At 35.5% G+C, this 24932-nt stretch overlaps 1 protein-coding gene across 8 annotated transcripts in view; it reads left to right on the top strand.

Moving 5' to 3' along the window:
* FOXP2 (forkhead box P2) overlaps positions 1-4797 on the top strand; it is a 664287-nt gene extending 659490 nt beyond the window's left edge. For 7 of the 8 annotated variants that reach the window (XM_081147828.1, XM_081147832.1, XM_081147831.1 and 4 more), the window contains one exon: positions 982-4797. In XM_081147828.1, the coding sequence (XP_081003954.1) occupies positions 982-1126 (145 nt within the window). In that variant the 3' untranslated portion in view covers positions 1127-4797. The remainder of the gene's footprint in view (positions 1-981) is intronic. The other variant, XM_081147833.1, reaches the window with a different exon arrangement.
* Positions 4798-24932: the final 20135 nt, after the last annotated feature.

The raw sequence follows: 24932 nt of genomic DNA, 5'->3' as shown, positions 1-24932 counted from the left end.
AAAGATATTCATTAATTTAGAGTTAAAAACATGTATCATCATGTCTAACTGAGCTGCTAGGCTGAAGTTGATTAATGGCAAAGCCTTGCTGCAGGTTTTCCTCTTGAGAAGCAGCTCACCAGTCCTGCATATTAATGAGAGATGGCGGTTTCTATTAACAAGATAAAAAAGCAGAGCTTCTCTTGCTTGGGGGTAAAAGGGATGAAAAAATTTTATTATTTATATATAATATATTTTTTACCAGGTGCTATCTGTGAACCCTCATAGCTTTTCTCAGACTACAGTGACCTTGCTAATATATTTGGGGGTTGGAGAGGTAATCAACTGCAGAATATAAGTTGGTTAATTTTCTATAATTAAATTGCTATGACTGGTATATTCATGATAAAATTTTAATTACATAAATGTTTGTACACATACAAACATATAAATACATGCTTGAAAACAGTTATTGGCATTCTGTTAGTGAAGATGCTGTAGCCCATTTTCTTTGGAAATTACTATTTGTTTCAACCAACACCACAATCTAATTCATACTGGAGAATTAAAAAACATAGAAATAAAAGCTGTTAAACTGTGTTATTAGAAATACCAGTCATTAAATTAATTGCTAAGAAAAACAGCAGGAAAGTATTTTTTTGAGATTTGTTTCATATTCCTGTACGATCACTCTCTGATTATGGTGTTGCAACCAATACTAACAAAACATGTCATTCTAAGAGAATGCTGAGAAAAAGATGTTTTACCAAAATAGCACAGTATGTGGGAGTCCATCCTCACATTATTATTCTAAATGCTGCCCCCAGAATTCTACTATAAATTATTATGTTCCTAACTCGCTCATTCAATCAATGCAAGGCAGTTTTTAAGAAAGACACTGGGTTTCCTTGCCTTCTTTCAGTTGACCTCCTCATTACAAGGTTGGTCAAATTTTGTTTTTGGTCACTTAGTAAAACTTTGGTTCCTCTCTGTGTTTTTCAGACATTCAATTCATGTCAAAGAAGAGCCAGTGATTGCAGAGGATGAAGACTGCCCAGTGTCCTTAGTGACAACAGCTAATCACAGTCCAGAATTAGAAGATGACAGAGAGATTGAAGAAGAGCCTTTATCTGAAGATCTGGAATGAGAACTGACTCTTGTGAAACCTCAGTGTGAAGGGACATATCACTGACCTTCATAACTACTCCACAACCATGAATATTTGACAGATTTTTACTGTGACTATTTATTAAGCATGGATAAAGGAGACTACCCTAAAGGAACTTATTAAGCCAGCCCTTTGGGATACAGTACCAACAGGCAAATTGCTTGTTTTCTTTTCTTTCTCTCTGTTTTTCTCTCTCTGATTTTTAGGAGGGAAAAAAGACAAAAACTGATTTTCTTGGGGGGGAAAAGGAACTGTTCTTTCTATAATGGCTTTGCCCATTTAAAAATGTGGCTCTTAAGGGTTCATGAAATGACTGAATATGAGGATACATGTCCTGTACAAAGCAAACACACCTCATATACTGCCAAAAATAGTGTTAGTTTCATTAATGTGAATTTTCCAGCATTCAGTAGTTGTAATGTTAGAAACAATTGCTGGTCAAGTTCAACTTGTTGCTATTGTTTTTAATTTGCACAGGAGTAGTATCAGAATTAGTGTCACTGCTTGTATCTAGCTGAATTTTGAACAACAGAACATTAGTTTTTATGTTGGTGCCACCAACTGTAAATGACATAAGTTAGTAATTACAAAACACAGTAATTAGACTGTTGCAACCATCTAAAACCTTAGGCTTCCAGTCTGTGCTGTTAGTGTTAAGATGTAAAGTGCAATCCTAAGCTAACATTATTTGTGCAAGCACCATAGAAACATTTGCATATCTGCATAGATCTTACAACTGTACTCTTTACCTCCTTGTGATAAAGCTTTGTCTACCTGCAAACACAGTCAAAGGCTACAGCTGCAAACCAAAGCCAACTCTAACCATGGCCAAGAGCTCAAGGACAGAAGCAGCCACATGCTTTGGTCAGCCTTCTGTAACTTCAATTAATACAAAGGAACCTTTTCCATGAACTACCTGCTGTTTTCTGATGACCTCTGGGATCCTTTCATTAGCCCTAAACAAAGAAATAATATGACAAAAACAACAACTAAAAAGTTAATTCAGTAACAGAGTAATCTTCTGAGACCAAAAGTCCATCTAAATACAATGAAGATTTGCTTTCATTAAAGACAGAGGTGAAGACAAAATCCACAGTGGAAGTTACGATATGCTAGAAAGCAACAAATGTGGATCACTGACCAAAACGATTATGTACTTGATGCAAATGCAGATTGCATATTGTTATATATATATATACATATATATATATAGTACACTGTGCTTTTGTTTTCCCCAATCCAGTCACTTATTTCTTGTGGTGAATACATGTTGTTAGATGTCTTGTATGATCTGAACCTTTGTTGTGTACTATTTTTTATAGTCTTAAGTTATAATTAAAAAACAAAAAATAGGAACCAAACATAAAAGGTCTAGTAAAGCCAAAAATTAATTTCATATTGATTTTAAAGTGATCTAGCTGAATTTTTACACTAAAGCAAAGATTATAGCAATTGTAGTCCATGGTATTTATTTTCAGTCAAACCAAAGTTACATATAATTCTGCCTCTGCTTATATGGGATATTAACACAAACTCTCCCTTTCAAAGACTTGCACAGGCCAAATTGTTAGAATGCTGGTTTTCTTGACAACTCCAAACCCCAAATCTATGATAATGCATATGGTGTAGTTGAAAATAGCATAGTCAGATATTTGCTTAAAATCTAGAAACTTTACATGTTGCTTTTCATGTTCTGTGCCAAGTCTTGATAATACTTTCCCCCCCAACCAAGGGACCTCATAACCTGATTATGGTTATTGCTTTACAAACAGTTTTGACAGAAGGTGGCTGCTAGAGCTTAACATATGTACCAGTTCCATGTGATGGAGCTGGTTCTTGCAAAGTAAGCTCATCATTCTTTGCTGAAGTCAGCAAATAGAGAGATACCCAGTCATCTATCACACCAAATAAAAGAACATAACGGCTTTCAAAAGGGTTTTCCCACTTACCCAAATGGCTTTATGAAAGCTTCTACCTCTGCAAAAAGAAAAACAAGAAAAAGAAAAAAAGAAAAAAAAAAGAAAAAATTAGAACAATTATGGCAGATTGCATGAAACTTGAGAGCGTCACAGTAACTGCTACTTTTCATTATGTTTGTCTTTGGGTCATGATCAACGAACGGGAAGTTTACCATATGGTATCAAAAGAAGGATTGGTATTGTGAAGGATGCTTTTCAGTCATCTAGGATCCTGTCAGGATTATCTGAAGGGAAAATGGGTCTTTCACGTGCATGTTCCAAGGCTTTGATGGACTGAAAGTAACTGTGAGAGCTCTACCATCAGGAGGGTTGCCTGAGATTACAATGCTAAAGTATGCATACCTCAGTTACAAAACTTTTGAAAGGAAGTCTCAGCCACAGAATGCATATACCTGTAGAGTTTTGCATGGGTTTTATATGACTACAATAAAAAAATATAGCTGCTTGCACATTATACCAGAAAAACCTCCAAAACTGCAATTGCTTTGAAAATAGATTTTAGGTTTTTTGGAGTTTTCTGAAATGCTTGGTCTGTATTTTGATAATTGTGCATATTATGTAAAAATGTTGGTGGACCCATAAATGACCAGACTTTTTCTAAGAAAAATGTTGCTTTAATGCATTTCATGAATTTTTACTTATATCATTGCTTGCTAGGAATAGCAAATCTGCTTTTCTGCATCTGCTTTGGGTAGCTATTGTAAGGCTTTGAACTAATGTATGTATTTATTGCTTGAACTTCTGTGCATACCTTATAAAGCATAATGTCTGACAATTTAAATGGCTCATGTATTCTTGCTTCTATCAAACCAATTATGGGGACTATGATCTTTTGTATACAACAAATTTTAACTGTAACACAAACATCTGTTTATGTATTGGTGGAATATACCTGTTTTATTTATCTTTTTTGAGGTAAACTAATTTTTGATACTTTTCATTACTGTGTACTATGTTCATACTTTGAATTCTCTGATGTTAGAAGTCATGGTTGAGAATTGTAAGAGTTGTTATTTGTTCTGTATTCATGGCTTTCACTGCTGAATAAAATAAAAGACCAAACCTAGGATTTGAAAGAAAACTGTCTACCTCTAACACCAGGGAGTTATCAGATTTTATTTTACATAGTTTTAGTCTACAAAGACACAATTGCTTAAACCTAGCGGGCTTAAGGCTTATATTCTATGTGGTCGGATTCGAGGCACAGTAGTGGTCTTTGAAAATCAATTAAAAATCTATGTGAATGTTACAAGTATTTGGTAGAATTACCACTAACTAGGTTTTCTTTAGGTAACTCAGATATGGAGAAAATGTCATTAGCATTCTGTGTCTACAGCTGTTTTACTTCATAATAATGCATTTCTTTGTGATTAGGCAATCGAAGAATAGTAAGCTAGGACTAGAGCTACATAAGTACACTTAAAATAAACCATCCTGGACTTTAATGTCCCTGGGTAGATTCAGTCACAAAATCCATTAGGTTATTTCGTAGTTTCCAAATTGGATGTTCACATTTTAGAGAATTTGTGATATTTCATACTACACATGCCAATATTAATAGGCATTTGGATAACAGCTTTATTAATGCCATAAAGCTATTAAAATGAACATTTCAAGAGTTCAGGTTGCAACAAAACGTTGTTTTGTTTTTTCCTGTCCATGAACTCATGGCGGATCTTACCTAACAACAACAACAAAAAAGAAGGATGTACATTTTCCTATAGAATTAATGTATGAACAGTGTGTCACTGCTCTTGGATGTAAAAACGTTATGAAATCATTTCATTCACTTGATTACATTTGTTAAGTATAAATAAAAAATTTAATTCTTTTTGATCTATTTACAACCCTTAGGATTTTATTTTTTTCAGAGGCACTGCTCTTCCCTGCCAGAGCCAAGTTGTAAATTTGTGTACATGTCCCACATTTGTTTAAATCATTTTCTTAGGACTTGTGAATTTATAAACCAAACCATACTCAAGTCAATAAAAGTAGGAGTTGCTTGTCAAATACATTCCATTAAAAACTATTTTCACGTTCAAAATTGGCATGCTCACATAACTGCCTCATGTTTTCATGCTTTTATCCTAATAGAATTTGACATAATAAATTCTGTACTTTCAAAAAACCAAAAACAAAAAATAACAATGGAAAACATTATTACTCTATTTAACTTTATTACTTTTCTTTATCTTTTTTTTTTGCCTCCAAATATCAGTCACACCCATGGCATTCTGCTGTGGTTTAGGAGGATGTACAGGGCTAGGTAAACAGCTTTCTAAAGTAATGTTTCTTTGCCTGTAACAACCAGTCCCAGACCTTCACTAGTGTCCAAAACAGGCAAGATAGGGCCTCTGCAGGAGGAGAATTTGCCTTTTTAACTTCAATATACATTGCAAAATTTGTCAGAATTAGAAGTAAAAGGAAAATTAATATGTTGAGTATATTTTTATTTTATGCATAGTTTAATGTTTTCTGTCATTCTAGTGAGAGAGTACCTTGCCTAAAAAGGTTTCCACAGAATAATAAATTGTTTTAAAAGAAATGTGAACATGAAATTAATTTTCTTGAACCTCAGAATTCATTTTTTTAAAGATATATCTTTATTGATTTCAGAGAGAGGAAAGGAGGGGGAGAGAGAGAGAAACATCAATGATGAGAGAGTCATTGATCAGCTGCCCAGCCCGCAACCCGGGCATATGCCCTGACTGGGAATCGAACCCCGATCGCCTGGATCTTAGGTCGATTCTCAACCGCTGAGCCACGCCCGGCCGGGCTAGAATTCATTTTTCACTATCAATTAGTTAAAAGTAAATGAATGTTAACTTACCCCCATCCAGTGTATTCATTTTCTTAACTTATTAAAGGCTATATAACAATGTGAATCCAATTATTTCACACTCTATGCTTTAACATAGGAATAACAATTTAGATATTAAAACTAACAATGTAAGAAATTTGGCAAATGTTTTGTACTTAAACCTAAGCTCAAACTTATGTCACTCTGTAGTTTAAAATACTGTGTTGCTCAGATATATTATGTTGGGTCAATGGAGGATACAGCTGCTTTGTTACTAAATAACATTTTGAATTTTTAAAAGTTAAAACCAAAAGGACAACTTAAAATTTAACTACAATAAAATACAGATGGAAAATCACATTCTAACCATTTCTTTGAGCAGGAGTAATGAAACCTAAGTATCCAACTCTACTGTTTCAAATATTTCACAAAATGAGATTCAGACAACTTCTATCATTTAAATGCTGATGAAGGAAAATAACTTAAACTACATCTTTTCACTATTAATCAGTTTTTGAACTGCATACAAATCAGTTTTTAATTGCATACAAAACTTTTAAACAGCAGAATACAGATTTACTGCATGAAAATGTGTAACTTGAGAAAATAAAGTGTGGCTTCACCCATAATTTGACACAGTATTTCCTTTACTAACTCTTTCTCTATGTTCAGTCATCATCAACACAGACCACAAGGAGCCATGTGAGCCCCGGCCAGCATGGCTCAGTGGTTACAGGGTAGGTCAGCCTACGGACCAAAGGGTCTTGGGTTTGATTCCTGGTCAAGGGCATGTACCTGAGTTTCAGGTTCAGCGCTTGTGGAAGGCAACCAGTCTATATACGATGTCTCTCTCTCTCCTTCCTTTCCACTCTCTCTAAAAAATAATCAATGGAAAAATATCCTTTGGTGAGGATTAACAAAAATAAAATTAAAATTAAATAATAAAATAGAATAAAATGAGCAGTGTGATACCTGAATAAATGGAAAGATGAGTAGTTTTAATTTAAGTAAAAGAGTTTACCATTTTCTGAGGAATTTGTATCTTACATTGATTATAATGTATTACTTTAGTCAATATATATACATGAACATGTACAAACATACGTACTTCAAAAAAAGTCATAGCTTTAAGCTTTAAATGTATATTGCTGATTTCACACTCTGCTGTGAAGGTTTACTGGATACCCTTTGAAATAAATATCAGCAATCTGTTTCCTTAAGTTGAAACTGATCTTATCCCTTGAATTCATGGGTCTTCAGTTTCTAATGCTCCTGTAGAAAATACAAACATCTACATAACAAAAATGATCATCCCTCCCTTCATATTTGAGGATCATTGAGGTAAAAAGGTTTGGCAGTAAACACATGCAGAGGTGAGTGAAGATGAACAGAAAATAGGAAAGAAAATGAAGAGTTATTAAAGAAAATGTGCCTGCTATGACCAGACCTGAATATATTTTTTTCAACTTTTCATATTATGATTATAATACTGAAGAGGTAATCGATTTGAAACTAAACTATCTATATGATTCTCTTCTGAATCACTTTCAGTGTAGATCACCCTTCTTTTCAGTAGCAATTTGCTATTGCCTTGGGGAAATGGTGCAGAGCAGGTTGCATGTTCCCATAGTACCATTCAGGGATGTTGATATGAGGCAAAATCTCTAAAACACCATTCTCTTCATCCCTTGAGAGGCAGCCCATAGCTCTTAGGGCATTGGACATACAGGGGGGAACACCTGACCTGCCTTGCCTGCTTAATTCTCCTTTAAATGTATATATATATTTTTTCCTTTAAATCTATTTAAATGATATTATAGAAAATGCAACATTTAAAACTTACCAATCATTTGATCAAATGGGTTAAAAAAAAATTAACAAGTCTCAGGGGAAACTTCAAAAAATTTCAAATGACATTTCTCCTAAGACAGAGTTATTATGATCATGTATTTATTTATATATCTTCCATAAGCCAAAAATTTAAGCTTTTCAGAAAAAAACTTAGAAAAATTTGAGTGAGCACCAAGTTAAAAGTCCTTGTAATTGAACTCTAACATTTAAGTGTTCTACTTAGTGCCTTTTTTTTTTTTTTTTTTAAAGGAAGGAGCTTTAGACAAGCTAATCTACAAGAAACCAAATCAATAGAACCTCAATAGAAATGTTTCATCTGGAGACAATAGACTTAGATGTTAAAAGTCTTGTCATAACATCAAAAGCTTGCTACCAATACCACACATTTATTTAAAGTTTTGGTCTCTTTGATAATAGAGATTAGTTCAAAGTTAATAAAAAGGAATAAGATTTCAAAGAATTAAACAAATGAATTAAACTGGTTTCCCAATAGCCAAGATAAGCTGCATGAGATTTATAAAATAATCCAATAGTTTGGTTGTCTCCAGTCTCTGACTCCTTATATGGCTCACTGGAATATTAATTTAATATTCATTATGATGCATAATCAGTTATGCCTGTTATTTGACAGTATTTATTCCACTTTTAATTTTCCCACCATTAGACATTGAGATCAAGCATCTAAAAAGATGTTTCAAGCCCCTTGGCAGAAGTTAAGTGATGTACCAGGGTATATTTCCAAGAAACCTAATCAAAACCAGGAGGAAAATATTTCTATATTTTATGCCAAAGAACTCAGAAATTATGGCGTTGAACAAAAGAGAATTTATTGTGTATAACCCAGGTCTCTCACTAACAATGATATTGAAACTCATCAGGAGAATAATAGGTAGTAACTTCATATTTAGTGATCAAAAGGTGGATAGCAAGTCGATAGCTTTACTTTTCCACAGGGCCACAAAACTATTCAGTTACCTTTTGACTTTTAGGAAGACACTGGTGGTATTGAATAATCCAAAATTTTCTTGACTGCGCTATAATAGAGCTCTTTTTAAGGCAAGAGGCATCCTGCTCCAGTCCATTAGAAAGAGAAGGTATTGATTGGGGCTAACCAGCTGGCAGGCTATTGCTCCTTAAGCTAAGGGGCTGGGATTGAATGTAGGATCTGGGCCTGAAATGGAAAACTAGCTTCATGTAATTTGCCAACTCTAACTCTGATTGGTTCATAGTGGTTACTGGAGTTCCTGGCACAATGTACAGGTTTAATAAATACCTGATAATAGATTATAAGGCCCTATCTTCTTTTTTACAAGAAAATGCACCATCATCTACTAGTGACTCTTACCATGAGAACAGGAAGGGGGTAGGACATGAGGCCCACTGATTTACCAATCTGTGTTTGGTCCCTCAAAAGCAATGAGATCTGAGAAATATTCACAATGTGATCTCAAGCTGGGAGGGTTATAAGTGGATGGGATCTATAAATTGAGAATAATTTCAAACTGGAATGTTAGATTTTAAATCAGGATAAGTGGACAGTATAACTGGTGAGACTATTACATTTGATAAATTCCTGTTAGACATAAAACCCTAAATACTGATAACTCTGCTTAGTAGGCACTCAGGGACTGGGAAATGAGACATGCCCAGTTTCACGAGAGACGCTTTCATAGAAGGCTAAAATTTGACCTATTTGGGCTGCAAGACAGTTTCTTTATCCTCTCAATTCTAGACAAGCCTTTGGGCTGCTCTGAAATCTATGTTTGCCATATAGAAGTAAGTTTTTATATAAAGTTATATCTTTCTCAAAATCCACAATGTAAATAGTTCTAGCTCAAACAACAGAAGACCTACAGCATGAAGACCCTTGAAACCCTACCTTAATGAAAGATCTCAGTTGGAACTTGGCCATGTTTATTTAACTGTTTCTCAGACTTCATCTGGATGGAAATGCAGTTTGACATGAGTACATGTCCTCACAGCAGCCTCTGGATATAATCCCTGCTATTCCAATCTTTGCAATTCTGGTTCCTGAGGCCCTAGCTCTTGCATCAAGTCAATTCCCCTGAGAGTCTGAATCTCACTGTGACCATTTTTCCTTTTGGTAGTTGAGTCTGCCTTTATTTCTGAAGTTCCCTGGGTTTGTACCACTTTTTGGGTGTTCTGACATCTGCAGTTACCCTTATAGGTGGTTTCATCCTTGCCTATGTTTCCCACCTTGCCTCTGTCTGTGGGGAGGAGGTCTTGCCTCTGCTTTCCCTAAAAATGAACTTCTGGGTTGCAGATTGCCCTCTGGACTCACAGTATCTGTCCATAACTGGATCCCCAACCACTGGTGGAGTCACCTGTCAGACCCTGGTGTATGCTGAGCCTTTAGCCTTGGATATTCCCCATAAAATTTGAAATGCTTCTGCCCAAGCCCCAATGATACATCTCATTACCCCGACTCAAAAGGGAAGAGCATGATATGAGAAGGCCAACCAAAAGAATTACCTACAGTATGTGGCATTGGAAGCAAGAAATAAGTCTGCATGAGCACTCACTCTGTTGTTTCTATATGACAAAATTTATGGTTGATTCCAAGGAGACTAAGATCACTGTAAAGGTTAAGAACTCAGTGTTTATTTTTGTGACCAATAATTGACTATACTGGGAAGAATTTCAGAAAAAGTAAAATTCTAACCTCGTTGGATGTGTTCATTTGCAAATTGTGACCATGAATGTTAAATGTTATATTATTCTTTTCATTGGTTACTCCAAACTTCAAAGTTATGCATATATTAAATAGTGGCAGGATGGTCATTTAAAGTAAGGGGACATCATCAGTTCTCAATAAGGTAGTTCTCAAACTACACTTATGTTCATAATACCAGATGAATTAAGAATACAATCATCTTCGGTACTAAACCTCCACTGTTATGAAGAGACATTTAAAATCTTCTTGTAAGAGTTTACAAATACATCTTTAAAAACTTACTATCAGAACTGATTTAAACTCCTTCAATAAAGCCTACAGTTGAAACAAAACAAAAAAATAAAACTCACAAACTGGTGGTGCCTGCCAGCTGGAGCAAGGCAAAGTGATAGTAGGAACATGATGCCTACTGGCCTCCTTTCCAGAGAACACCCAGCAGGCCTCCAGATGCAGGCAAAACAAGGTGCTTGCCCCTCAGGCCAAGGCTTCAAAACCAGCAAATGAACCTCATTCAGCCTCTCCATCCTCTGGTGCTTCTACACTGGGCCCTGGGCCAGATAAGACTGCAAGCAGGGCACCAGCCCTTTAAGGGCCATCTCAGTTTTCCATAACCTGTGGGACTCCAGTAGCTGTTGATTTTCAAAGCTAGATGTTTTGAGGGATTGATTATCTTTTAGGTGCAGGTCTTAAAAGATTCTCTGTATGCCCAGACACTACCCTAAGCAAATTCTCTCATGTCATCTTATTTGATGCTAATAAACATTCTATGATATGAGAAATTTCCCCACTTATCAGATAGGGAAGCTTTGAGTTGGAAATGGCTATGGTGACATCACTAATGTCACAGAGTTAGCAAAGAACTGGAGTTTAAATGAAGGGTGCCCATTTTCCCACAACTGCTTACACTTGAAGTATGGGTTTGATTTTACACATGGATGCATTTTAATAATGGAATGTTAAGTAAATTCTCATTGAATTGAAATTCTGAAGCACTAAAGTTACCCAGATTACAGAACTATTATGTGCAATATTTGTAGGAAGTGATTGCAAGAACAAGTAAATTTTATATTTCTATGACAGATGTGGTAGCAGTTTTTAAATTTATTTCATTGTGGTCTGCTTAATTTCCCAAATGATTTGAGGCAACAACATGACTGCTGTTTTTTGGCCCTCAATGAATCAATGCATATTATTTTTTAAATTAACTAGCAAAAAAATGTGTTAGGAGGTCTATGAAAATCTTAGTGGAGGCTGTGATGATAGGACTGGTTATTGGAAAGCAAAATATTCAGAGCTCATGGTTTAAAGTTATTGTTCTTTGGGAAATGAAGTGTCTTATTTCATGAAACTTCAGACTCAGACACCAAGCCAACATCTGCCAAAGGCCTATTTGAAGAGATGTTTCTTTAAGTCAGGAACCACATGTTTTAGTTATTCTCAATACTTAGAAATAACTCAGTGGCTAGTACAGACAAATAGTCAATATAATTAATCATATTTAAATGATGCAATTTAATGCAAAAGAGTAGGCTTTTTCATCACAAGTTGTTTTATTGCTAAAAGTCTACTGTTTCTTTTTGTCTTTGCTATCTATTTTACATGGTGTCAGGAGGTATAATAAACCTTGCATCAGTTGGCCAGCTTAATTGAAAAATGTTTTGAAAGTTAAAAAGCAAACCAAAACACATTGAAAATTATTTCCATATCGGTTTCTTCCCTCTGTTTGTTCAATTGTAAGAAATGGAGAACAAAAACATTATCAGCCAAGGCTTTTAGAGAAAACATAATTGCTTACACATCCAAATACATCAACCAAGTTTGCAACAAGCGATTAGGCAGCCAATTGTGTTGAAAATGTGCTTGCTCATTCAGAGGAGACCACTCCCCAGGGCTCACCCACTTGCTCCTCTTCAATCCTGAAGTTCAGTTAGCACCAGTCCATTCCCATTAGCCACTTGTTGAAATTATAACAAGGCCACCAGGTAGTAAGAATCTGTCTTCAAAAAAGTCCTGACTTAGTCAGGCTGGGAATATGTCTCTCCAGCCTTTCCTAATAACTCTAGTAGTCTTTTTTTACAAGGATGATGGTAATTAATGGTTATGTTCTAAGTGCTGTGAACAGTATATTATATTTAAAACATATGATGTCACAGATATGGATCAAATCCTAACTTTTTTAGTTTACATGCCACATGAACATTCAATTTAAAAGAGAAGCAGGGTCACATTGTATATTTTGTTTCAGGTAACTTTTCGCATTCTCTTCTCCCCACCTGCAGTTAATTTGGTTTTCAACTCTCAGGTGAATGTGATAGAAACCCAACTTTCCATGTCCTGGATTTCTTTTCAAACTATACTACTGATTTTTTGGAATGACTTTGAATGAAGCACAGCCACCGTCCATTCCTCAATCTCATCCTGTATATCAAAGTAAAACAGGACCACATATATATATATATTTTCCCCTGGGAGCACAGAGAGAAATATTTTGCAACAGCTGGGCTTCAGGTATTCAGAAAACACAAGCTGACAGGTACCATCCTATGGTCAAATAGGCTTTTGCTATATGGCTGATTGCTTAACACGTCAGCCTTTAGGATGAACCCAGTAGTGTTGGGATCAACTAAGTGTTGGAAATTAGTTCCCCTGAGATAATGAGTGCTAAATGTCATTTGCCTTCCCAGCAGGCTACTCCATAAAGTACAGGAGATGAAAGGAGGATGCTAGCTAGCCAACCAAGCAGAAAGAGAGGCACACCTTCCACTTAGGCAATAAATTCTATTTTCTTTTCCATAAATGTTTGTTGATTTCTGGGCAATCATCACCATAGACAAAGCTTAATGCAAAAATTACACATTTTTATGTCAAGCTGACTGTTGAACTCTGTATTAGTTTCCCATTGGTGCTCTAATAAATTAACACCAAATCAGTGGCTTAAAACAACACACATTTATTATCTTACATTTATTCATCATAGGTCTCAATGAAGTAAAATCAAGGTATCAGCAGGGTGGCCTTCTCTCCTGGAGGCACTGGAGGAGAATCCAGTTGCTTGCCTGAACCAGCTTCTAAAGGCCTCCCACAATCCTTGGCTCATGGCCTCCCTCCATCTTCTAAGCCAGAACAATGAGTCAAGTCCTTCTTATATCACTCTGATCTCTTCTGCCTCCCTCTTTCACTTATAGGGACTCTGGTGATCATATTGTGGCTATGACAATAATCCAAAATAATTTTCCTATTTTAGGTATAGCTGACTATCAACCTTAATTTAATCTGCATCCTTAATTTCCTTTTGTCATGTAATCAAATATATTCACAGGTTTTTGTGATTAGGTTGTAGACATATTTGGGGGTCCATTATTTTGTTTATCATAGGCTCATTTTCACTGACTGATAAAGATAAAAAGTGTTACTCAACTAGAATTTCCAAAAGCTACCTGTGGACAGCAAATAGAAAAAATATTCCAGCCAAGTCCATTCTTTGCTTTTTGCTCTTACCAATATCTTTAACTGGATTTGTTAGTAGATTGCAGATTTTAAGATTCAGCAATATCTTGTTCCATATTGTCTGTATTCTAACTTCACTGAGCCCCTTCCTTCCCACTTGCCTTTGTGTGGGCAGTAAAGCTCTGCTCTCAGTAACGAGCCCCTCTGCCACACAGCAGACCTTTTGAAGAGTACCTACTTTTCATCATGCCAAAATATGAGCTCACACACGTTCACACTTGCTTTTGTTCCCTCCAGGATTCCATATCTCATGAGTTGCCTCTTTGCATTCAGGGGGAATCAAGGTAGCAGACCTCAACAGCATTCTGTTTCAGGGGTTGAGAGGCAGCAGAGAGGGGATTTAGGCTATATCCAATGACCACTTCTTTCCTGGGTTTGCCCTCACAGCAGCTGGAGGGCTTAGAGGTGCTAAGCCCTCTGATTTAGAACTACACAAGTCTGAAGGCTGAGCATTTTCTATGAAGGCCCTTCATCTTTGGAATTTCCTCTCTAAGGCTATTGACCTGTATGGCCTGAGGTAAATTCTATCTCGCTAGTAAAGTGGATTTCACAGTTAATATGGGCAAACTGAATTGGATTATTTATTTTCAGTATTAGCCACAGTTTTAGAACTCTCAGATATGTGCGGGAATTGAAAGCATCTTTAGAAATCTCAGGAACAAATAACACTCCCTGAGACTGGAGAGGGTTTGGCTATAATCTTATTTTTGTATTGTCATTGACTCGCTCTAATACTGAATTACAGGCTATGCTCCATGGTTATTTCTTCCATGTTGTTTTCTGTCAAGCTAACCTTCCTGACCTTTTCTGTGTTTGATTACTTAGCATGTCTCTCTTTATATCTTGACATAAAATGATGGACAAAACTAAATGTAAATAAAGTACGCAATATTCCTGCATATTGAGTCAGCTGTACTTGCCTGTGTGGGGTGACTGGAGTAAGATGAACATGAAGGAAGTTATTAGCTCTCCAGCAGGAGCCAAGAGAAAAGCCAGTTCTGTCAAAAGTGAATGTTGAAACAAAAGAAAATAACCCTGTCCCAAATGCTCTGGGATGAATCGGCCTTCCTGCGGTCTTATTCTGGTTCAGAGATAGCTCTGTCCTTGAAGTACTCTCTGTTGAGTGACACTACATGGTATCAAGTAGTGTTTAAAATACCTAGATTAAAAAAGCCTTCTGTATTTAATGTCTCAGCTCCAACAGGTTTATAAACCAAAATGAACTTGCAAATTTCATTGAAGCTTTATTCTCTAGCCCAGGCTAGTCCCTAATGTCACAATTTCCACATTCCTGACAAAGAATCGTTTACTCTAACCAAGTTCCTATTCACAGTTGGCAGCTGGCCCATCCAGCGGGGGAAGGTGATTTTAGTGGTGTACTCACTCTTGCAGGGGTGGAGGTTAACATCCTCCTTGGGTAGTGAGGGGACTAATATTCTGTTCTTTCTTCAAAGCTCTGAAGAATCAATGCATGAGATGTGATAATTGAGTTGATGCTATTCTTGTTCTGAAAGTATTAACTCCACTTCCCTTCCCAGTAGAAGAGGTGAGAGGATGTGACTCTTGGCTCGGCACTGCCCAAGTAAATATTTTTTATCAAATTTCAGCCTGACTTACATTGCTGTTTCAATTAGAACAGAAAGATAACAGATCTTAGAGATTCATACTAATGCAAAATAGGCTAGAGATTTCAAATACATTCAGACTAAACAGTATAGCTATTTTTATAAATCCAATGACTGTTCAATTAAACATGGCCAATGTATCCCTTAGCCTAGCCACCACCTCATGGGAGCCCATGCTTAGTCAAGCTGCTCTTGAAAATGCCCCAGAAAATGTTGCATCTTAAGCAGAATTTCTGGACTTAAGGGACAACATACTTATAGACTTCATGATCCCTACCTACAGAATAGTATTGGAAAATTGTTTTATTAGGTTTTTGACACAAGAAAAAGAAGTGTTGGTATGAGTTTACAGCTATGTTCCTTTCTCTTGAGCCTTTTCATTAAAAAAAGGTGGGTCTAAGAGCATGGTTGTGGTGATGTGGTGAGTTATAGATGATGTCGTCAGAGATGGCTTAACTCATTTGGATATCTTACTTTCAACTTTCATTGTTCTATTTAATGCACTTACATAGTGATGGTATCTCATACAGGGAGACTTATTACCTTTATAAAATAAAAAAAAATTACACTATGATTTTTATACACTGTTATAAACAATGACTTAAGAAAAAAATCTAATGACATTATTGCAGACTATTTTTTATTATTATTATTATTTTTTTTGTCTAAAGTCAGTGGTAGTTCCCATTTCTCTCTCACTATGCTATAGTTAAGCCTTAATTTAGTTTCAGGAAATAAATAATATGGAAGATTTTTTCATATTTCTCTAGAGCTATATACTGGAAAGGAATTTCAGAACATAAAGAAAAAATAAAAGAGAATTTTAGATAGATAATTTGTCCTTAGAATTTGGTTAAATTTGGCTTTTTCTTAAGATTCTGTGCTCATCCCCACAGAAGCCAGTTTGTATTTTAGTAGCCCTACAAGAGTTGTCTGAGAGATTGTTACCTAGAATAATAAACAGCAAATACTTAATTAAGTGTGAACAAGAGCACAGGTGAAGATATTACCAAGTAAATTTTTAACATCTCTTGATGTGTTATGAGCTACAAATCAGAATGAAAACAATCGGGTTATCTGATGGCAGGGTGTTAGTAGGCATTAACAATGTAGTCAACACGTTTACCCCATACAGAAGTGTAGATTCACAGGGAAAAATAAGTTAAGCAAAGCAGTGGGGGAGAATGTTTGCTCATTTATTTTGTTCTTTAGATTCCACATATAAGTAAAATCATATTACCACTATTTCTATCACATAACTTTTAGAAAAGTCATTTTCTCAGCCTAGCTCACAGATGTAATCTTATTTATTTTTTTAAATTACATAGCTGTGTTCTATGCTAACATATTATGTACATTATAAAACATAAAATAGAAAATTTTTTAAATGATGAGAAAAAAAGTCCAAGTAGAAATTCTAATGTAGGCTTCTTTCAATGAACATTAGAACACATCTCTGAAAAATGTGATGTTCCATGAAAAAATATTAATTGTGAGTATATCTCCCTATTTAACTGAGAATCATTATAATGTGTCAACTCAAAACTCCCAATTTCTTAAAATGTAACCAAAACATAGTAAACAACTATGTATAGTAAACAAAATGTAAAATGCTGAAAATATCACTTCCTGATATCTGAAAAATATAGTTACTAACAAATAGCTGCTTTGAGTACATAACATGTACTCTGAGTCTCAGTGTAGATACACATCCTTTTTGTTGACACTTGTAAGGTCTTTTAAAAGTCTATATGTGATTTTAAGATATTACCAATTATATTTAAATGTATCTCATGACATTTTCCATCATTTGGTTTAAAATGGATTGATTGTGGAGAATATAAATGTATTTTTTCTGTAAAATATTAGCCAAAAACATTGTATTGAGAGATATAAATATTCTTTGAAGACTGGATACTGAAAACCAAGAAGCATTATACTGGGAAAATATTAATCAGTGAGACTTTCTTCATTGGTATGCTTATAGTTTTCTCCATTACCCCCACATAACAACTTGTGTATTCTGAGGTGAAATTTTCACCTTTAGAAGCTGTGGAGAGCATGAAGTTGGCATGACTTGACTGATTCCATTTTGAAGTTGACATACCTTACTCCACCGTGAAACCTACCAAGTGCCAAGTGCAGCCACTGTGACTTCCTGATAGGACTACCTACAACATCTTGTCAGAGGAACACAGAAGCTGAAGGGTGTGGGCCCTTGCAGCAGACATTGACAAATATTTACAAGTTTGTTTGTAACATTGATTACAACATGTTTTCACAACTTAACAGGCATGCAAGTACTTTATAAAAGCTGAAAGCAGAACAAACAACCTGCTACCTCCAGAGAATGAGTCATACTGACTGCTCATGTGTCTGGCTTGGTGGCTGTTGAGTATTCTGGGGCCTTGTCTGGAGCTGGTTCAGCAGTCTTCCTTGCAATATTTGGACTCCCTGGATGTCCAGGTTTCTGTGAATCACCGATTGGGACATATCTGGCTGAGCACACAGCTATCACTGCTCTGCCAGCAGCCCAGACTGGAGGACATTTGGGACTCTTGGACTTTGGGCTTATTAACCACTTATACTTGTTTGTATGTGTTCTTATATGTTTGTGACTTGGATTAATCCTGCAAGTAATAAAAGCTAAATTTACAGCATAGTCACCTGTATTGGCTCACTGTTGTTACATGGTGTCAGGAACCTAGAGGGCCAAGCAACCACCTAGGTTCTCAGCACCCCTGATACTATCTGGGGTTAGGACATCGAGTGACATAGGAAAGGCTATGTTTGCAGCCAGAGTGCTTGGGACAGAAGCTACTGCTTTCTAAAGACATCAGATGGCCTACCAAAGAGGTAGTGTTAGAGTTGCCATTTTAGATCAGGGTCTTTCTCATATTAGCAATGGCTAATCAACACATCCATACACCCTCAGGTGAAGTCTGCTGGTTTCCACACCTTGCCCTTACACCCAGAACTGGCAGTCATTTCTTTCTTTAAGGAAAAGCATGAGTCAGATATAGAAACCCTATGACAGTTACCTACATTGTCATCCACCCCTTCATTCAGGTGCATGAAGTCAAAACAGTGCTTTAGAAATTACTTGAGGACAATTGGCAATGTACAAAGGAAATTTTTTTAAAATAATGTTTTTAAAAATTACTATCTTACATAGACTGAAGATAATACAGTATCCATATAGCAAGAACAGGCTGCGAAAAAAGGGATCAATCAGAGAATAAGAAAGAGTTGATGAAAATTCAAAACACAAATTGCAAAAACAAATCAGCAAAATGGTGAAAATAAAAAGTTGAACAAATCACACAAAACAGAGGACTAGAGAGAGACAGATAAAGAAGTGTAAAATGTAATAAATAAATAAATAAGTAAATACATAAATACATAAATAAATAAATAAAATTAAAAATCAAGGGCATAGAAGGCAATCCAAGAAATAATAGATGAAATATTTGATGTTTATGTATTACTTGTATATTAAAATAATTTAATACAAATTTACTCAACAGATGAAATAATAGTTTAAAACATTTTTGTTTGTTTGTTTAAACAGGGAGGGGAAGAAAAGTGTCCTTTTCTTAGAATGATAAATCTTCCAGTATAGAAGCCTAAGGATCTTGATAATTTATATTTAAATGTTCAAGGAGAAATTAGGAAAGAAAACAAACAGCTTTCTATGTTCTCCATTGTTTCTATACCTGCTGTTCACTCTCAAGTTAGTGATGAATAACTCTAATTTCTGGAGAAATTTATTTCCTTTTATAGTAGGAGGAATGAAGAGAGTTGTTGAGGACAAACCTAGTAACTTGTGCAGTAATTTCATTTGCTGTTAAGAAACAAATATTTTTGGCCCAGGTCAAAGCCAAAGGCATTTTATGGTAGATATATTTAATCAGAAATGTTCTCATTAATGTTCCAGGTCCCCATTTAACTGTATGCATGATCACTTTACCATCTCAGTCTTAAATCGTTATTATCCAGGAAGGATGGTTTAGCCATCTGTATGGAAAAACAAAAACAAAAAAAAAACAAAAACTCTCTGTCATTTGACAAAACAGTGTGGGGTCTGAAGGCAGTGTTCTACAAAATACCATGGGCCATGGAGTTAACAGTTCCATGGTGTAATGAAAAAATTTGAGGGAAATCAAGCTGGAGAGAGGTAGAGGAGTCTGCTCTCTTTCAGAGTAGTTCCAGGCAGGCTATGCTGGTGCTGGGTCTCATCCAGGAAGGATGAGTGTCACTGGGGAGGCTGGATCAATTCTCAGACAGGCCTGGAAATCTAAGTGGGCATGAAACCACCCAAAGTTGTTTACAGCCATTGTAAATCATGGGGAGCTCCAATTTAATCTGAGACCCCCCCTTTGCCTCCCCAATAAAGCCACAACTGATTGAGCTTCAATATTCCATAGAGAAAGGCAATGTTCACCTATGGTTACATATCATGGCAATTGTTAAGTATTAGACTTCGGAAGCTGTGCCACCTTATTTCTTCAGTTCTCACAATCTCCCAGGAAGTGAAATATATGATGTGCAATACATTAAAATAAAAAATTGTTAAGCAATACTTTTATTACCTATGGTTCAAATATTGCATTAGTTGTATTTATACTTTATTCATGACTATATTCATACAAGTTACAATAAGTTAATAAAACTTATCAGTTTCCCACATAAACAGTGTCCTAAATTATGACCCTAGGTTTGCTGGAATCATGAATCATTTCATGATTCATCTCATAATCATGAGATTTTTATCACCCTAAACATATCTGACCAGTTATTTTAATGGTAATGCTTAACATTTTAAATAAATAATATAGCATTTGATTATAACTTTTGGTTTTAAAGCAACAGGTCTTATTAGAATATTCTAACTTCATAGACTACTCTATAATTAATAAATATGGTGCTATATAGAAAATAGAGGCAGTACTAGAACACTTCCGTGAGTATGTAAAGATGAAAACATACAAGAATAGCATGAAACAGAGTGAGCTGAGAAAAAATTTATCCCAAACACTATTAAATTAAAAGAAATTTATAACAGATTAGCTTTGCCATTACTTTCAGTAATTTCAAAAACACAACAAAACTACATTAGTGCTTGGTGCTTTCTCTTATCTTCAAATGTATTAATTTGTTAATTACATAAATTGATGGAAAATAGCTTAAGCTTAATTTGTCTAAGCATGGTGGAATTTCTAAGCCTACAAAGAATCACTCCCTATGTTCACTTAATTTCACTGTGGCCTCCCAAAATAATTTCACCAAAAAAATAATACAGAGAAAATATTTTTTATTTAGCAGTACAATGCCCAAATAAAAGGAAGTTTTCAGATGCAAAGCCTCTGAGTACAGTCACAGCAAAAAATCATGTTTAAGTATGAGGAAAACTATCTAAAGTAGATCTTTTATATCTGAGTTAATGTATGCTAACGTCAAATCCATTCTTACTTATTATCATGTGCAGATTTTTATCACAGGATAATTTTAGAACATCTAAAAATAACACATTTATATTACATCTGCATGAAAATGATTTGGGAGCTGATTTTCACCTGAGGTGAAAGTTGTTTTTGTTTGTTTGTTTTAATTTATGTTCAAAATATTACAGATGTCTCTTTTTCTCCCCAGTGACCCATCCCACCCCACACTACTCCCTTCCCAGTCCCTCCCACACCATTGTCTGTGTCCTTGTTTTGTGCATCTATGCATATTAGTTCTTTGATTAATCTCTCCTCTTCCACCCACCTGCCATTCTCCATCCCTCTGAGATTCATCAGTCTGATCCATGCTTCCAAGTCATTGAATCATTTCTGTTCATCAGTTTATTAAGCTCTTTAGATTCCACATATAAGTCAGATCATGTGATGTTTGTTTTTCTCTGCCTGGCTTATTTCACTTAGCATAATATTCTCCAGATTTTTCCATACTGTCACAAATCGTATGAGATCCTTCTTCTTTACAGGTGCATAGTATTCCATGGTGTATATGTCCCATAGCTTTTTCATCCACTCATCTACTGATGGGCACTTGGGCTGTTTCCAGATCATAGCTATGGTAAACAGCACTGCTATGAACATAGGAGTGCATATATTCATTCTGATTAGTGTTTCAGGATTCTTAGGATAAATTCCTAGAATTGGGATCACTGGGTCAAACAGCAGCTCCATTTTTAATTTTTTGAGGAATCTCCATACTATTTTCCATAGTGGTTGCACCAATCTGCATTCCCACCAGCAGTGTACTAGGGTTCCCCTTTCTCCACAACCTTGACAGCACATGTCATTTGTTGATTTGTTGACGGTAGACATTCTGACAGGTGTGAAGTGGTACCTCATTGTGGTTTTAATTTGCATCTTTCTGCTGATTAGTGACATTGAGGATTTTCTCATATGTCTCTTTGCCATCTGTATGTCCACTTTGGAGAAGTGTCTATTCAGGTTCTTTGCCCATTTTTTAATTGGGTTGTTTATCTTCCTCTTGCTGAGGAGTATGAGCACTTTGTACACTTTGGAAATTAGCCCCTTATCAGATACATCCTTGGCAAATATGTTATCCCAGGCCATGAGGTTACTTTGTATTTTGAGGCTGATTTCTTTTGCTGTGCAGAAACTTTTTAGTTTGATGTAGTCCCATATGTTTATTTTTTCTTTTGTTTCTCTTGGCCTAGGAGATGTATCAGTGAAAATTTCACTATGTGAGATGTCTGTGACTTTACTGCCTATGTTTGCTTCAGGATTTTTGTAGTTTTGCAACTTTCATTTAAATCTTTTATCCATTTTGAGTTTAATTTTGTGTATGGTGAAAATTGGTGATATAGTTTTATTGTTTTGCATGTACCTGTCTAATTTTCCCAGCACTATTTATCGAAGAGGCTGCCTTTTCTCTATTGCATGTTCTTGCCTCCTTTGTCAAATAGTAACTGACCATAATGGCTTGGGTCTGTTTCTGGGGTCTCTATTCTGTTCCATTGGTCTATATGTCTGGTATTGTACCAATACCAGGCTGTTTTGATTACAATTGTTTTGTAGTACAGTTTGATATCTGGTAAAGTGATTCCTCCCACTCCATTCTTTTTTCTCAAGATGACTACAGCTATTAGGGGTCTTTTTTGGTTCCATATAAATTTTTGAAATGTTTGTTCTAGGTCTGTGAAATATGCTGTTGGTATTTTAATAGGAATTGCATTGTATCTATAAATTACTTTGGGTACTATGGACATTTTAATGATGTTAATTCTTCCAAACCATGAGCATGGATTATTCTTCCACTTGTGTATATCTTCCTCTATTTCTTTTTTCAGTGTCCCATAGTTTTCTGAGTACAGATCTTTTACATCCTTGGTTAAGTTTATTCCTAGGTATCTTATTATTTTTAGTTGCAATGGTATATGGTAATTTTTTTAGTTTCTCATTCTGAAAGTTCATTGTTAATGTATAAGAATGTCACTGATTTCCAGATGTTGATTTTGTATCCAGCTTGCCTTGCCAAATTCATTCATCAAATCTACGAGTGCTTGATGGAGTTTATGTTGAATAAGAGTGGTAAAAGTTGACATCCCTGTCTTGTTCCTGTTTATAAGGAAAATGGTTTTAGTTTTTGCCCTTTGAGTATGATGTTGGCTGTAGGTCTGTCATCTATGGCCTTTATTATGTTGAAGTATGATCCCTCTATTCCCAATTTGCTGAGAGTTTTTATCAGAAATGGGTGCTGGATTTTGTTGAATGCTTTTTCTGCATCTGTTGATATGATCAAATGATTTTTGTCCTTTATTTTGTTTATGTGATGTAGCACATGTATTGATTTGTAGATGTAATACCAACCTTGCATCCCTGAAATAAATCCCACTTGGTCATGGTGTATGACCTTTTTAATGTATTGTTGGATTCAGTTTGCTAGTATTTTGTTGAGGTATTTAGCATCTATGTTCATCAGGGTATTGGTCTATAATTTTCTTTCTTTGTAGCATCTTTATCTGGTTTGGGGATTAGGATGATGCCGGTCCCACAAAAAGAGCTTGAATTTTCTGGAATAGTTTGAGGAGAATAGGTGTTAATTCTTTTTTGAATGTTTGGTAAAACTCGCCTGTAAATCCATCTGGTCCAAGACCTTTCTTTGCTGGGAGTTTTTTGATTACTGCTTCAGTTTCATTAGTTGTTATTGGTCTATTCAGGTTTTCTGCCTCTTCTTGATTCAGCTTTGGAAGATTCTATGCTTCTAGGAATTTGTCCATTTCACTCACGTTGTCCAGTTTATTGGCATGTAGTTGCTCATAGTATTTTCTTACGATCCCTTTTATTTCTGTTGGGTCAGTTGTTATATCATCTCTTTCATTTCTGATTTTATTTATTTGAGTCCTCTCTCCTTTTTTCTTAGTGAGTCTGGCTAAATGTGGACCAATCTTATTTATCTTTTCAAAGAACCAGCTCTTTGTTTCATTGATTTTTATATTATTTTTTCATCGCTATGTCCTTAATGTCTGCTCTGTTCTTTATTATTTCTTTCTTTCTACTTCTTCGGGGCATTTCTTGCTGTTCTCAATCTAGTTTGTTTAGTTGGTGTTTTAGATGGTTGATTAGAGCTTTTTCTTGTTTCTTGATATAGGCCTGTAATGCTATGAATTTTCCTCTCAGGACTGCTTTCACTGTGTCCCATAGATTTGGGGTTGTTCTCTGTTCATTTTTGTTTTTTCCATGAAGTGTTTCATTTCTCCCTTGATCTCATTGGTAACCCATTCATTATTTAATAATATGCTATTTCACCTAAATGTGTTTGAAAATTTTTGAGATTTTTATAGTGGTTGATTTCTAGTTTCATGGCATTGGGATCTGAGAAGATGTTTGATATGATTTCAATCTTCTTGAATTAGTAGAGAATTGTGCCCTAACATGTGGTGTACTTTTGAGAATGTTCCATGTGAACTTGAGAAGAATATGTATTCTGCTGCTTTGGGGTGAAATGTTCTGTAAATGTCAATTAAATTTATTAGATCTAGTAGGTCATTTAAGGTCTGTGTTACCCTGTTGACTTTTTGTTTTCATAATTTGTCCAATGCTGAAAGTGGGGTGTTAAAGTCCCCCACTATGACTTTGTTGCTGTCAATCTTCCCCTTAAATTCCACCAAGAAATTTTTTATATATTTATGTGCTCCTGTATTGGGTGCATAAGTATTTATAAGGGTTATTTCCTCCTGTTGGATTGATCCCTTTAGTATTATGTAGTGACCATATTTGTCTCTTGTTATGGTCTTTATTTTGAAGTCTATCTTGTCAGAGTCTTTGGGGTGCAGGATGACTAGTGTAGCTCA

This window comes from Miniopterus schreibersii (assembly GCF_964146895.1).
Source record: "Miniopterus schreibersii genome assembly, chromosome: 9".
Classification (NCBI taxonomy): Eukaryota; Metazoa; Chordata; class Mammalia; order Chiroptera; family Miniopteridae; genus Miniopterus; species Miniopterus schreibersii.
Note: the sequence above shows the minus strand (reverse complement) of the source record. Positions and strands in the feature narration are given on the sequence as shown.